This window comes from Thunnus thynnus, chromosome 10 (genome assembly GCF_963924715.1).
Source record: "Thunnus thynnus chromosome 10, fThuThy2.1, whole genome shotgun sequence".
Classification (NCBI taxonomy): domain Eukaryota; kingdom Metazoa; phylum Chordata; class Actinopteri; order Scombriformes; family Scombridae; genus Thunnus; species Thunnus thynnus.
Window position 1 is genome coordinate 30383181 of NC_089526.1, and position 16456 is coordinate 30399636.

Consider the following 16456-nt stretch of genomic DNA (forward strand, 5'->3'; position numbering starts at 1 on the left):
GCCAAGTCTGAGGAAGACCATTCTTCAAAAAGATGTTCCCTCATTTGGTGTTTTGATGATGTTGGTGGAGAGCGCTGTCTAACACAGTCGGATTAATTGGAAATTAATAATTTCTTAATAAAATGGTCAAGTAAGAGAGAAATATTTTGGTTTTAAAAAAGATTACATGGAACCAAAGGGTATTCACTCAACAATGCAACACACCTTATTTATTTTACTTATTTTATTTACACCTAAAAGTACCAAGACAGAGCAAATGCTATGTTTTGAATGCTAGGATAATTATAGGGTTTCCTGCAGTTTTACTGTCAAGGTGGGCCAATTTACCTGAAATAAAGACCATACTAACACACTTTTATGTAATAAAAGCTCAGCCTTCAAAAAAAAACATCAGAAGCACTATTTTGCACAGCAAATGCCACATATTCAACTAGTGTGTCTGTGGTTCAGGCCATTATCTGCAGACTGGAAAGATCAAAATCAAAACGAGATGCATAAGGTCAGCGTGACCTTCCACCTCTGCTAAACAATCTTCTGGAGGAAATCCTGAATTAGAATAATAATTCAAACTGGACGATATGAATTTGAAGCTTCCTTCCTCACAATTCTTTACCCATTCTCAGAGAAGGCTCCTTCTTTTAGAGTAAGCAAAGTTCTTTATTAATATGTTGATAAAGAACTTAATCCAGTATTTATTGGTGAATATTAAATATAAGTGTCATCCAAATCACTGTATGGGTGATGTCTTTAAAAATGTACACATGCTTTAAAGCTGCATATATCTGGTGAAATGATCTGGTCTTTTTGTTAAATATTGCATTATACATTACAAATATATTGCAATATCATTTTTTCCAACACACATTCACACACACACACTGCCAGTTTATCTGTTAAGCTGTAAAGTAAGCAGAGCTGCAAAGGCGGTGATGGTGTGGAGTAGCTTGACTTTCAGGTCATTAAGCGATCAGGACTGGATAACAATGCTGATGAGGCAGGCGAGTATGCACGTACACACACACATAAGACACACATGGTGACACACACTGTTAATACTGATGAGCTTTCCTAGGTCTACATCAACACGATCAGCAGTGCAGCTCACACCCGTTCCAGCGGAGTCACTGAACCGTGACACTGCTCGCTGCCTTGCTTAATGGCGTTATGTATGTCCTACTGCTGTCCGTCAGAGTTTAACGCTGTCAGCTCACAGTGACACGAATACATTCAAATGCTGTGTCTTTGGCTCTATGTGTCTTTTCTGTGGTGTTCTAGTGGGGGGAAACATATTCATTTCAATTCAATTTATTCATTCAATTATTCATAAACATATTCAGTTTTCTTTTGATAAATACATTCCAGTGTGTTTATCTGTGTGTGATGGTGGAAGGCTAAGTTCATTATATTTATATAATATATTTTCATTGAAAAATGTCCATAGTTTTTAAACAGGATTAAATCAGTGTAGATTAATTTCTACAAGACCTTTTGTTCCTAGGCATCAAATAGTTGTTGTGTTTCCTGCTAATACTGTTCCCTGGTGGTCAGGCCTCCTTCCACTAAAAAGCTGCTGATAGGCAAATTTAAAACCTAAAAGCAAACACAACAGCAACTGACTGTTTTAATATGATGGGACCATCTACAAGATTGCAACAACATTTACTGACAACTAAGCATGCTTCAGTTCTTCTGGAAGCTAGTCTTTCTCCAATATTGACGGTTAGCTTGGTGGAGGAAACAGCACAGAATGATCAATGATGAAGATTTTGTCTATGTCCTTAATTATGTACACAAAGAAGAAGTATATGTTAAAAGATACATAATACAACTTTACCTTGCTACGGATTATCTAAGGAGGACAGCATCTTTGTTCAGACTGACTGTAAGGGCGTTTTCAAACTTACAGTTCATTTGCTGTGATACGAATCTGTGGAGAAGTTGTAAATTGTTGTTTTTTACCTTAAAGCAAACCAGAATGCATATCACTAAAAGCCACATGGTCAGATGAGTCTGGGACAGAACTCATAGTTTAAATGCAGGAAGAAGGTCCTGAAGGAGGTCCTGTCTGCCCAACATATTCATTCCTAGTTCAGGTTAGAAACTGATTGCTAGCTGTTAACGGTTGATTTCTCTCATCTGCATCCCAGCATGCAAAGCACATCTGGTTACCGGAGCCGTTTAGCTAAAACTTTCAGATTATGTCTTTTCGTTGGGTCAGATCAAGATTGGATCACGTTCCGACCGCAAACAAACTGCTCCAGAATTTGTTTGTGACTATACAGAAACTACTTCCTCTAAAGAGTTTATGTGCAGTTGTTTTGGTCCACACCCGAGTAGGAATGCTGCGTTCGGATCTGCCCAAACAAACTGTACCACAGTGGAGAACAAACCGAACTAAACAACGCAGGGTTGAAAACACCCAAAGTTGAGGCTTGCCTCCATCCATACAGAGACCATGAAGAGGTTGTACCTTTTTCTTGAGCGCCTCCAGTGATTCAAACTCCAGACGAGCCAGTTTGATCTGGATGTGTTTGGGAACATCTGGGATGAGGAAGGTCAGGATGAACTTGAAGGCCAGCAGCCCATGCTGAAATCAAAGACAGACAAATGCATCACAGGGATTAATATACTTATGGGTCAACTTCAGCTTTTATTTGCCTCCTTTTTATAAAAAAAAAAACCTGTAGGAAGGAAAACATGCTTTGGCAGAGAGATCAACATGTCGTGATTATGTTTTTAAAGGACTGTGTCCTTCATGAGACACTGTGCTGGAAAAGCAGACAGGACAGAAGAAGAGAAGGGGAGTGACTCTCCTCACCGTGAGACTGACAGCCTCTCTACAAATGTCCTTGAAGCTCATCGAGGACAAAAAATAAAGCAGTTTGGTTCAACAGAACAGTCAGCATTGGCTCTGTACGCTACATACATATAAAAATAAATATGCAATCATCTGAGGGTACATATGAACAGAAGAGTGCTTAACATATGAGCTAGTACCCAAACAACTGTGTGTTAATAAATGTCTTCACTCAGCACACTTGTTTTTCTCAGACCTCAGCTTCTCTCCTCTGTCAGAGCTCTGGTTATCAGAAACAGCTGACCAGCCCTCCACTGAATCAGCAGGGTGCGTGTTTTCCCACGAAGATGACAGTACACATCCACTCATATGTATGCTGAGCAAACACGGCTCCCGACTGGCCACTATACACACGTTTTAACCCGCACAAACACACACACATACCTGCACCAGTCCATCTGGAGGACTGCCAACCACCATCAGCTCCTTTGATTCAGTACCCTTTTCCTCATCACAGTAATGGACTCATGTATGCTCTCATTTATGCTACAGTAGATGTAACAAATGGTTAGACAGAGAGCAGAGAAGAGGGCACACTGTTCCACGGAAATTGGTTTCAGGCTTATTGAACTAAGTGATTTGAGTAAGACGAATCATTGAGCTTCTATGTTCTAATATAATATGTAATAATATATAATATGTTCAGTTCTAATATTTTCTTTAACAGGATATGTTCACATTACACACATTTACTAAGAAAACTCAAAACCAGAATATTCTCAGCAAGTTCTAAGCAAATTGTGGAGTTCTAGGGAGTGTCTTTTTTCTATCATTTCTAAGCAGATTTAGGGATGTTTATTAGTACACAGAGATGATATCATCTTCAGGAAGTGTAAGTCACACTGAATCTATTCAGATATTCTAACATCATTATGTGCAGGTCACACTAGATGAGGTTTCTGGCAAATTTCGGGGAAAAAAAATGCGGTGCCTTAATTTGCAAGAATTTTATAATTAGCGTAATGAAGTTCTGTTCTTTGCCTTTGCAGTTTATATTACAGATTTTTACTGACGCAAGGGCAAGAAGCACAGACTCAGAAGTTTTTGTCATTCCAGTCAGCACAGCAGCCCCACAAATTAACAAGGAGAACAAGCTAAGAAATCCCTGATCTTAGTGACTTGTCATGGTGATTGAAAGTGCACCATAAAGACTGCAGCTCTTAGTTGATTGCTAATGCTATTCAAGCCTAATTTATATTTCTGTGTGTTCAGCAGCACAAGGTTGGACGCCCCGGTGAAGACTGGAAGGAGAATGTGGCTTGTGAAATGCTGTTGTTCTTTTTTAAGGTTTGACAATAAATTCTGTTTCATCTGACATAATGGATGTGATCAAACTCCAGGTGCTCAGTTTGAGAGGTATTTTTTTCGTTGCCATTGCTATACTGAGTACATTAAGCCGGAAAAGGAACTTGACTGATCTTCTCCTTCACCCTTACGATGACCCGAGTCTCCTCCTGTGCATTCACAATGACCGAGCCTTCCTCCAGACACAGAGCTGGTAAAGAAAAAGCTTCTTAATGGAGCCGAAGTGAGTCCCTAGTAGCATCTTTAATGTTATCTTTGCCATTTCTGTAATGAGAATAATCATCCTCTGTCCCAGACAGTGTCCTAACCTGAAGAATAAAATTTTGAGAGACGAGAGCAGACAGGTCTTTAAGAGACTGGCACAAATCAAAAGGGACCACAGTGCAACTGCTACTTCCACTACTCAGTATTCAGCACTATATCCTGTTACCATGGCACCCCTTCACTGTTAATTGGAAAATTAGCATTTCAATCCACCATCAATTCAACTGATGAGGAACTACTAATTCTGCCATTTCATGTGTGATCCCACATGAGCAGAATATGTCATTCAAACCCAGACTCTCTGGCACATGTTAATCTGTGGAGTCATCACTACTCTTCACTTCATTTCCTTATTCTTGCCCACTGTTGCTCATCAGAGTACCTGTATCTACAAATTCTGGATAAAATACAATTATTAAAACCCTGCTGTGGGTTTTAATAATTGTTTCATGCCTCAAAAACAAAAACTGAAATAAATCATAGACTTCACTGTGATATTCTAAAAGACTGATCACATACCAGCTAAAGGGAGATGTCACTCAAAAGCAGCTACAATTCATTCTATCAATAAAGCAAAAAATCCTGATCAAAACAGGATAAAAACAACCCCCCAGCAAAACATGAATCTAACCCTATTAGGGGTAACAGTCCACACATATGGTTTCCCTACAGACTAATACCTGTATCCGGAGACCATCCTATTATAGGAGGTTAGGATGGAAGATTAAGTTGCCTGGTACACCGAGTCCCAAGCCCTGTCTGCGAGGTAAGACCATACACACAGTACGACGCTGGGCTAGGCTGATTTCTTTCAGAGTCCAGGTCTGATGCTTCTGCAGTTGCCGGTGGGCGAAAGCTAATCTGATTATCTAAAAAACAGTGTAATGGGATTACTGTGTGGTGGGCTGCTGAAAATAACCTTGGAGAAATAAGACAAATTGAAAAACACATACAGTATGAAAGGTGACACACATGGGAACCTTTATCGGTGTGCCGAGCTACAATATCAATAAGCTGTATGTCTTTGTTGAAATGATACTTTAGGACGTGAGCATAGACTTCATGGATTAGCATCATGATTTAAGCTTTCACACTAAAGTGGACTGAAAGCTGATAAAAAAATGACCTATAATTAAAATCTACCTGCTGAAAATGTAATGAATAAAGCCTGACAGGAGGTTTATTATAGTAGAATACTATGTTTACTTGCTTGAAACTGGGACGTGATTAAGTGCAGTTAATCCAGTGCAGTTACCCACAGCTCCACATGCATGAATTGGTTATAAGCTCAGTGGCGATCTGGTCAGTTCTGTGTGATGTTCGGGATTTACTGGCACTATTGGTTCAGGACAGTCCAGCAGGTCAACAAATCATCGCTTCAACACGCAATTATACCACATCGGCTGCTTGTTCTACACTTCAATCACACGTAAAATGACAAATCCTTCTATCTACTAGGTCATAAGGTTGACATGATGCCTCCTTTCGTTTTTCGGGCTTTGTGAGCAGACACAGTTCAGAGTCCCTGTTTGGTTGGCTCGGCTGCACTGAAATGAGTAGATTATAACAGACAGACCCGTGACTCTGAAAGAAAGTGTCTGTTTCTGTAGCAGGCTGGCCGGTTGCCTGGTTACTGCTCACTGATGTGTGTAAGCCCTATACAGTAATTACCCAGGTATCATAGCACCGCTGCTGAAAAGCGACGAGGCACTGCCCTCCCGCCCGCCCCCACCCCGACTCCATAACCAAGATAAGAGGGGCTGAATGATGTTATTTTAACCCTCCGCTGTTTGAATCTTCATTCTCTCTTTAAAGCAAGATGATTCTAACTATTGTAAGGATGACGACTGGGCTAACAAGAGAAATCTGAACACGCTCTGTGGCTCTCTGTCCGCCTGAAGCCCAGCACTAATAAGAGTCTGGGTTAGAGGTTCTATTCCCGCTGGAGGTACTGAAAAATGCATGCACTCCCAGACCTGTTAACGGCTTTAGATAAAAAGTGCTTCTCTAATGGCGATATATTGGATGTTGTGTCAATAAGCGATATCTGTGTGCAGCTCCCTCTTGGTACGCTTAACATTATACAACCTGCTTCTCATTATTCTTGTTGTCCCATCTCTTTAATAGCCTGCTTGCTCTTGCTCTATTCTAGGAAATGTGCTGGATGGTAACAGGGAGGAACGTGCTTAGATGTACAATCAGCTAGTGACTCAGGTTCATCATCCCAACGCAGGCACTGCTTCCCTCTCCCTCTCTCAGTCCATCTTCCCCTCATTCTCTCTCTCTCCTCAGACCTATCAGTTCTTCCCTTAACCCTGTTTCCCCATCTCCTCCCTTCTGTCTGTTTCCGCCTTCGTTTCATTTGTCCACTCTTTTTCACTCCTACTATCTTGACTTTAATCCGAGCCGTCTGTCACAGGCCTGTGGTACACACACAAACACATATATACACACACATATGCACAGACAGGTCTAACTGATCTAGTGTGCCTTCATGTGTAGGATGGATCGCTGACACACAAGCAAAGAGGAAGACGGAGTAAATAGCCTAACACATGCTGTGAGCTGCCCTTGTTTTGTTTTTTTTTCTGTGTTCACCAGAGCAGCACCTCACTTCCTCTCCTTATTCAGGTGAGGGGGCAGAGTATATGTCAAACAGAGAGCATCTCCCCCGAGGCCAGCGTGCAGTCTGGTGCTATAAAAAGTCATGTTCACTTCTATTCAGCCCAGGAGACAGTTTGAAGGAGGTCGGAATGGATGAGAAGTGGCATGTTCCCTGTTAGCACAAGAGCATCAGACTTTCCCCACCGCTCCTTGGCTGAGTTTTTAATCAACAAGACTAAAAGCCCAAAGTTCTTGTAGCAGCCCAGAGGACTACAGATTAAACCCAAACCAAAGTGGTGGACCAACAGTAAACAAACTGATGATTTTGCTGTTGTTAGAGTCTGACCAGTAATGCTGTTAAAATTATGGTTTGTCCTGAGGATGGCACAAAAGGAAAGACCATGGGGTCATTAAAATAATAAAAAACAAACATTGTCCCCATGGGAGCAGATTCAGATTCAGTAGTCCTTTTCATAAAGTACGTTTACTTTCACACAAGTAGCACAGAATTATTAGAATCCTGCATCAGGTGTTTACATGCCATGATATCCTGGTTTCTATTGGACTGCTCCAGCTCACTAAGTTTCTCATAACCAGAATATGGTCTTATGCAGGTTTCTGAAATCAGGATATAGAGTTTACATGTGCAACACATAACTGAGATATTCCATAAACCTGATCATAATCAGGATACTAATGTGCATGTAAACACACTCATAGATTCTCCAAGTGTGTGGAGCTCTACTGGGGGGTTGAACAGCATTCTTGTTTTGATGATGGTGGTGTAGATGCTGTCAAATAATTTTCTCCAAAATCTCACATTCAGTTGAGTTGAAATCTGGTGACTTTTACAGCCATAGCATATGATTCACATAATTTTAATAACGATCAAACCATTGACTCCATTGACTTTATGGCCTGCATGGACGTGTCTATGTTTTCCTGTAATTTCTCACGCCCTCTCTATTCATCCATCATTTTCTGAGTCAGGGGCACTTGGAATCTATCATATTCACTTTAATCGACTATAACAAGTATTGACTGTAGACGTTTTGCCTGTTTATAAATGTAAAAATCTTTTAAAACAGTCAAGCTGTAAGTTCTTGTTTGCAGTCTGCCTAGCTGAGAATACAAAATACCCTCTAATAAAGTAAAAAGCTGTGGGCTGCTGGCCAATCAGTAGAGCATAAGTGCATTGTCATTATACCTGTGGCTCTCAAAGCAGAGTCTGTTGACCATCAATGCTTCTTTATAAAGCCTCGAGGGAGTCTCCAGCAAAAAGACAGTCTTAATTTACTTAATTAAATTAGATAAGATAAGAAATATGTGTCTCTCCAACCATTCATCCCTTAGACTTATAGTCTCAGCAGTCAATACCACAGCAGTGGTGACAAAAGTCTTTCTGTCTTACTTGGACAAAATACACATCTGGTAGTCAGCAGCCTGTGAAGTAGAGCGAACCTCAACTAACTCGATCCATCATTCACCAAAAGTGAACTCCAACCAAAGAAAAGTGTAATTACACTCAAGGTTATCCTGACAGCTGCCGAAAAAGAAAAATCACAAACGGTGAACAACTTTTCATGAACAGAGGAGTTCATCATTCAGCTCTCTGTGTGCGGACCACACATTCAATCAAACACGCAGGCGATCAATATGACCCAGTTTCTGCCTCAGCATCAGCAGCGACCTGCTGTACAGTAAGGTACAGTAGGCTGTGTAGTGCATTCTACGGTCTGAGATATAAACTAGATGGTTAGAACAATCTCCCCTCAGGAGCTTGTTAAGGTAGCACAAACACACACAAATGTTTTCTCCATGATGTGTCCTGATAAAACCTCTCCACACTGTATCATCCCCCCTGTTCACTACAGCCTCGCTATTTCTCTGTTTGTGCTGTTATTCTCAGCATTTTCTCTGGAGGCATGTGTATGTATTTCTGTGCTGTCGGAGTAGAACGCAGAGGAAACGGGAGTGGGCTGATGCTAACGTTAATAGAGGTGGACTCAGCAGAGGAAGAATCTGGGATGGGAAATTTGGATTTAACACACACACACACACACACACACACACACACACACACACAAACAGGCACACACAAAAAAGGCCCAAACAATGATAGGCTGGCAGGAATACACACAGAAAAATCTCTTCCTTCTGTCTCACTCTATCACTCACAGATCTGTGTTGAGTTAGTTTGGACTCTGGCTCCATCTAGTGGGCAAAAACCTTCAACAGTCCCCCATCTACAGTGGTGTGGTGGAGGATATACACAAGCATGAAGCAGGTCTGTACCTCCACGTTTTAATGAAAGACCCTACAAGGCAACAAGATGAGTGTACAGGGATTAGTTTTATTGCTGGGAGTTACTTTGTTTGCAATAAACATTGCAAGTGAACCAGCTGGCAAATCTGATCCACACAAATGTGACAACAGAGATTTCCCCCTGCATAGCTCCCACTCAAGTGACTGGAATCAGCCTGATAAAAAACATCCCTGCAGAGATAACAAGGCATTTTATTTATGATGGATACAAGAGGAGAAAAGGGAGGGGTGTGACAAAAACTCCCAACCTTTATTATCTAAAACACTCAACTGATTAAAGGAAAAGTGGACAAGCTTCGAGCAAACATTCACTACTTGTGTTCTCGCCTTTTCTGAAACCTGGCTTAGCGAGACTGTGCCGGATTCTGATGTTTGTCCAGACGGATTTACTATCACACATGGACCGATGCAGAGAGACTAACATTACAGGCAAGGAGCAAGGAGGGTGTGTGTGTGTCATGATACATGACAGATGGTGAAAAACAACGGTGGTGAGGAAGAAGATCTGTACCCCTGATATTGAACTTTTATCACTGTCCCTGCGCACCTCAAAAGTTGTTTTAATATTACCCAAGAATTTGATGAAATCTCCCCAGATGTGCCCAAGTTCATAATGGGTGATTTTAATAACTGTACCCTAAAACGCACACCGCCTACCTATTCTCAGTATGTCACCTGCCCTACAAGAAAAAACAAAACCACTGATTTGTGTTATGGCTTCATCCCTAAGGCTTATTAATCCATTGCCAAGGCCCCCCTAGGTGGCTCAGACCACAATGTTGTCCTTCTTAGACCCACCTACAGACAGGTTCTGAAGAGGGTGAAGTCAGTGGAAAAGCAGATCCAGGTGTGGGATGTGGACAGTGCTGAGACTCTGAAAGGGTGCTTTGAGGAACATCATGGAAGGTTTTTGAGGATTCATGTGCCGATATAGATGAGATGACAGAAGTAATCTCGGGTTATACAGACTTCTATGTGGGTGTGGTTATTTCAGCGAAGACTAGCAGAGTGTACCCAAACAACAAGCCGTGGGTGACTAAAGGGTTAAAGGAGGTACTAAATCAGAAAAAGACGGTTTTTGCTCCTGGGAGCCTGCAGGACAGGAAGGAGATACAGAGGAAGGTAAACAAGGAAAACAAGACCAAATGCCAGTACAGGGACAAAGTACAGTGTACCCTTACCGAGGGCAACACTAGGGCTGCATGGGCTAGCATAAAAACCATGGCAAATGCCAACCTTTAACCCTCCTAATGTGTTAGAAAAGGTTTACACCTTTAGTGTTCATGGGTCAAATTTGACCCGTGTTTGAATTCATTAACAAGCACTGAAAAAAACACTAATTGTCATCCAGTAAAATATTTTACCTGCTAAGTGACTTATTATTCATCAATAACCATAACATATATGCTTACTTTGGTATTTTATGTACCTTAGATCACATTTAACTTACAATGTACAAATTGTTTTTAGTTTAAAATAGGCACAATTTATCTATTTTATTGCTTATGATGAACAGAACAGGCAAATAAGACCATGAGATGATCTGATAAATAAAATAATTCCCAAAATAACTTGTTTATATTTTCTTACACGTTAAAAATGTGCATGCTGTACCAGGTGTGCGCTGAGACGTGAGAAATAAATCACGAGAAAGCCGCAGCCTATATACTGCTATACAGCTGGGGAACAGGAGGTGTGTGTCTGTGTCTATGTGTGCATGTGTGTACGTGCATGTGTGTGTGTCTGTCATAGGCTACTTTTGGGGACAAATATCAGACTAAAGACCAGTTAATTGGGGACGGCTTGTTCAATGGGGGACAACAGCTGTGTCCTCAAATAGGGAAAAAGCTGATGTTTGGGTCAGTGGTTAAGGTTATGGTTAGAGTAAGTCTCCAGGGAATGAATGTAAGTCTACTTAATGTCCCCAAAAGTGACCTAGGTCAACACGTCTGTGTGTGTCTGTGTGTGTGTGTTGAGATGTGAGAAATAAAGTGCAAGAAAGCTGCAGCCTGCTGTACAGATATACATTGCTATACAGATATATCCATATATAGTGGGGGGACAGGAGATGTGCGTGTGTGTGTGTGTGTGTGTGTGTGTGTGTCTATGGGGAGTGAGTGAAGAGAGAGAGAAATTATCTTTTAATAATGTTAATACATAATTTTAATATTATTACACAATATTATTATACTATTTTTATAGGATTTCAATACTATTATTTTTGTTTTGTTGTAATTTTTGTTATTCATGATGGTTTGGCAACATTTACTAGGTATTTCTGTGCATAAACAACCCAAAACCCAACCCAAAAAATTGGACCCCTGTCCAGATGAGAGGGTGTGCCTCTCTTCAGCCAACAAAGTGAATGAATTTTTCACTCACTTCGAGACAGGGAGTGGTGACAACATTCCTGCTCGGCAAGAGACAGACAATGCTGGGATGGTCAACACACTCATCATCAAGGAGGAGTAGTGCAGCGAGTGTTTGAGAGCACAAACACACGCAAGAGCCCAGAGCCTGATAACATCAGTGTCAGGGTGTTGAAACACTCAGCCCAACTGAGTGGGATTTTCTGCTCCCTCTTTCAACACTGACTGGATACAGCTGGTCCCATCATCTTAATGACTACAGGTCCACAACACCATTATAACACTTTTAAACTTTCTGTATATGCATCTGGAGGGTTATAAAACACATGCATGAGTCCTTTTTGCTGATTTCTCTTCTGCATGAAACGGATCTTCTGAAAGAGCAGATTGGACTGTACTCAAAATCGATCCTATAGAATTTGAGTTTCTTTATGGGCAGATCTCAAAGTGTAAGGGTAGGCAACACCATGTCAGAGGTGCGTTTTACCTCTACTGGCACACCACAGGGCAGTGTGCTGTCACCTTTGCTATATATTTTATACACGGACTGTTGTCACAGCTTAATTACATTACCATGTAATTAAGTTTGCAGATGACACTGCCGTGGTCAGCCTATTGGAGCAGAATGAAGTCGAACATGATCCAGTTCTAAATGACTTTGTTGACTGGTATAAGGCCTCACATTTGAATCTGAACCAAATAACTGATTTTAGATTTTAGATGTGATGTTCCACCACCAACTATATCTAGGATCAGAAGAGAGGAGATTGAGGTGGTGACGGAGTATGAGTATCTTGGTCTTATTATAGATCACAAACTCTCCTGGGACTAATGTGCTGATGCTATTTTTAAGAAGGGCCAACAGTGCATTTACTTTCTTAGAAAACTGAACTTTTTTAACGTCTCACTCTATTTTACAAATCTTTTATTGAGAGTATCCTCTGTTACTGTATTGTATGCTAGTATGGACATTCCAAAGTCACTCAAAAGAACAAATTAGAAAAAATTGTGAAGACCTGTGGGAAAACCATGGGGGAGCAGCAGGCTGACTTGTACCACCTGTACCTGACCTAGCTGACTGAGGAGGCAAACAAGGTCTGTATGAATACATCCCATCCACTTTCAGTGAAGTTCCCGCCACTCCCTTCTGGTCAGAGGTAGAGGTACACCAAGATCAGAACCAACTGGGCAAAAAACTCATTTATTCCCATGTGGTAGCCATGGGGGGTCTGGGGAAATACATGGACTAAGGGAAGTGGAATACATGGATACATAGGGGATGTGCAGTATATTCACTATTTATTTTTATTACAATTGTTGGTACATGCACATTAAATGCCTGCCTGGACAGTGATTATATTTATGATGGCTGCTATAGATGATTTTGGACTATTGCTGTTTTTTTTATCTGATGTTCTGTGCTGTACCACAAATTGCCTCTCGGACATTAAAGTTTTCTAAGTCTAAGTCTATGTCCACTTAAATTGTTTTGTTTTGTAGTTTCCGACAGCATTTTAGATAGTGTCATCTAGCTAGTGTCAACATCTTATTTTTGACTAGGAGCAAACTTGTTCACCAACGTGTCTGAAGGGCAATGAAGCACACTGTGGGGGTTGGCAGCTATTGTACCCAGACACAATGGGTTACAATAACAAAAAATACAAGGTGGATTAGAACTTACAGTATATATCCGATACTGATTGATTAAAAGTAGCCATGATCGACTCTGGTTGCAATTCTGCAGATGGCTCTGGACATCACCAATTTGAACACAAACTGACTTGACCCTGCTCCTTAGAGGCTGCTAGTGCTTTAGCCACTCTGGTATGAAACAAGCCATGCCTTGTTTTATAATAAGTCATACCAAAACAATTAGAAAACCACTGACGCACTGCAAAATATAGCACAGATGTTATGTGACCGCTACACAAAGGCCTACTGTACAGTGTAGATAGAGAGTGTCTTTCTCTATGCATGTATATATTCATTACCTCAATAGCCACTGTCCACAGTATGAGCTGCATCTCTGACTCTGGGAAATAAGCCTTGACTTGTGGAGACATGCCGATGAGTGCGCAGTTGGTCACAACGGCTATCACACTCATGGCCTCAAAGGCGAGCTGAAAACAGAGAGCGAGAAACAGTGAATGACTTGTTTCCAAAAATAGAAACCATTTTTGCCAGCTGAGCACAGTGTAGAGTAGTGATACCTTGTTCTCTATCAACCTGCCCTGTAGCTTGTTAAAAATATAAGTAACAATATTTCTCGAGGTATAATATTCTCAGGAACAGCGTACTCGGATAACATTTCATATAGAAGTTAACTATGGCAACAAGAGAGGATGTATGTGTCATTTATTGTCCTTAAGATGTTCAATAATACTTGACCTTTGCTCTGGTGTGCCCTTTAAAGGATAGGTTCACACATTTTCAAGACTGTCCTAAAACAATAATCAGGAGCCCAAATCAACATTGACACATGTTTTTCTGACTGTAATCACTCGTCCTGTTCATACCGACCATTAAGAGATCCCTTCATAATGTACTTTCAATTTAAATAATGGGGGACAAATCCACAGCCCTCCTCCTGTGCAAAAATGTGTTTAAAAGCTTACTTGAAGCTGAAATGAGGCTTCAGTTGCACAAATTAGTCAAAAAAAAAGTCAATATCTGCCATTTTAGTGCCAAAGTCCTTCTTTGTTAAGATCATTCCACTGCAGCTGAGCAGGAAAAGACTGTCCGTCGAGACACACGGAGGAATTTTTTTACTAACAAGACTGTAAATGTGGAAGGCATCCACTTTATCAGATGGCTGAAGCCTCATATTAGCTTCAGATTAACTTTTAAACACAAATGAGGACTGTGGATTTTGTCCCCCCCCTTCACTTGCATTTGGGAGGAAGGAATCTTCTAACGGTCAGTATGAATATGAGCAAAACCTGTTGCAACGTTCATATGGGCACCTGACTATTGTTTTAAGAATTGTAACCTATCCTTTAAAACAAAAGAATATCAGGTCAACTACCTTTATTGTGTCAAAACTAGTCTGTTAAAGTTGCTGGAGCAAACTGTCTCAGTAATTCACACACAGGCTAGCTGTCTTTGCGTGGCTCACCTGCCAGACTCCTATGTTTGCTGCTGGGTCCGAGAAGGGTCGTTTGAACACACGGCACATCTTGAAGGCATCGGAGTAAATCTCGGTGATGTTGTTCAACACCACGAGGACAGCGGATAGAGGGTAGACGCACGAGAACAGACTGACATAACCGAAGAGCAGGAACAGCTCCAGGTAGTCATCAAATGTACCCTGAGAGAAAGAGAGAGAAGTACAGGCCGACATATTGATACGCACTCATGCCCACAGAATAAAGGAGGATCAAGGAGGATTTTAAATACCAAAATCATGCAAAGGCTTTGATCTGAATAAAAAAAAGACTAAGTGTGCGTACCAAGTACGTGCTCATGTCGGCCTCAAGTCGGACCTGCTCGGCCAGAGGAAGCTCCTTGTCCTCCAGGGTTCTTCTCTTCCGGATTTTACGGATCATCTTCTTGTTGCGTCTCCTCTGGAGCCAGTAAGGCAGGAAAGCCTCCATGAACTGATTCAAGATCTGACTGGTGATCAACAAGGTGGCCAGACTCTGGGAACAAACAACGACCAGAGAAGATGACACCAGACACCAGGTGGAGCAAGGAGGAAGGAGGACAGGAAGGATTTATGTCATGAAACGATGTAAAGGAGGAAAGGGAAGAAAAAAAGAAGGGGAACAGAAAAAAAACTAGACAGAGAGGGAAGAAAGAAAGTAGTAAGTGGGGATAAATGGAAGGTGAGAAGTTTATGTTAAGTTAAAATGTAATGAGGGAAATAATGAAGTAATCAGGAAAGGAAGGAATCAAAGAATTAAGCTCAGAAGAAGGAAACCGAAAAGAACAGAAACAAAAAAGAGGAAGGGATGAAGGAAGAGAGGTAACCAGGAGAAGAGGGGAGGATGTTATGCCTACCTGTCTGAGCAGCACTATGTCTTGCATGACGAAGGCGATGTAAAACAGTGAGGCGAAGCAGTTGAAGAAGTTGAACTAAGGAGAAATGATGATAAGTTGAGTGTTGACAAGTTAAACTGCGCTCTGACCACTGAAGGATGAAATTAGCAATGTTTTGGAAAACATAAAGTCATTTATACTCACTACTAACACTTTGAGGACCAAGTGATTCTGATATGAGGACTCTAACCTGTGATTTTCTAAATACACAGAGAGGAAAAAAACATTTGGAGCATGTTAGTACCACAAATTAACTGCTGAGATCCTCTCCTCTGTTTCTCACATCACATTTCCTTCCTCAACCTACAGAAATATCACAAGCAATCTTTCCATAACTCTTAATTCATTTTGTCCAATATCCAAAAAGAATCAGGTAAAAATCTAAATGTTTCCTTATATAAATATGATTTATGATTGTGTTGGGTTGAGTCCAATCAAAAATAAACTTGTTACTTGAAGGATGTTTTCTGCTTGTTTCAGTTTAAAAATACTACCTAGTTTAGTATTGTTCTTCCATAAAGTAGGGGGACTTGTGAGACACATATCAGAATTGTCAAAATTAATGCATCAGACCTTTAGTCTGGGTCAAGATCAAAAAACACTGGATCCTACACTTCCAGTAATGCAAAGCAACAGGGTCTTTCATTAAATCTTAAGAGGATTGACGTCATCTCTTTAAAAAGCCTGTACAACC

At 40.9% G+C, this 16456-nt stretch overlaps 1 protein-coding gene across 3 annotated transcripts in view; it reads right to left on the minus strand.

The window, feature by feature from the left end:
• Positions 1-16456, minus strand: part of ano10a (anoctamin 10a) — a 39707-nt gene that overhangs the window by 13791 nt on the left and 9460 nt on the right. For all 3 annotated transcript variants that reach the window (XM_067602469.1, XM_067602468.1, XM_067602470.1), the window contains 6 exons: positions 15907-15962; positions 15724-15798; positions 15174-15362; positions 14840-15031; positions 13716-13844; positions 2471-2587 (listed from right to left, as the gene is read on the minus strand). In XM_067602469.1, the coding sequence (XP_067458570.1) occupies positions 2471-2587; positions 13716-13844; positions 14840-15031; positions 15174-15362; positions 15724-15798; positions 15907-15962 (758 nt within the window). The remainder of the gene's footprint in view (positions 1-2470; positions 2588-13715; positions 13845-14839; positions 15032-15173; positions 15363-15723; positions 15799-15906; positions 15963-16456) is intronic.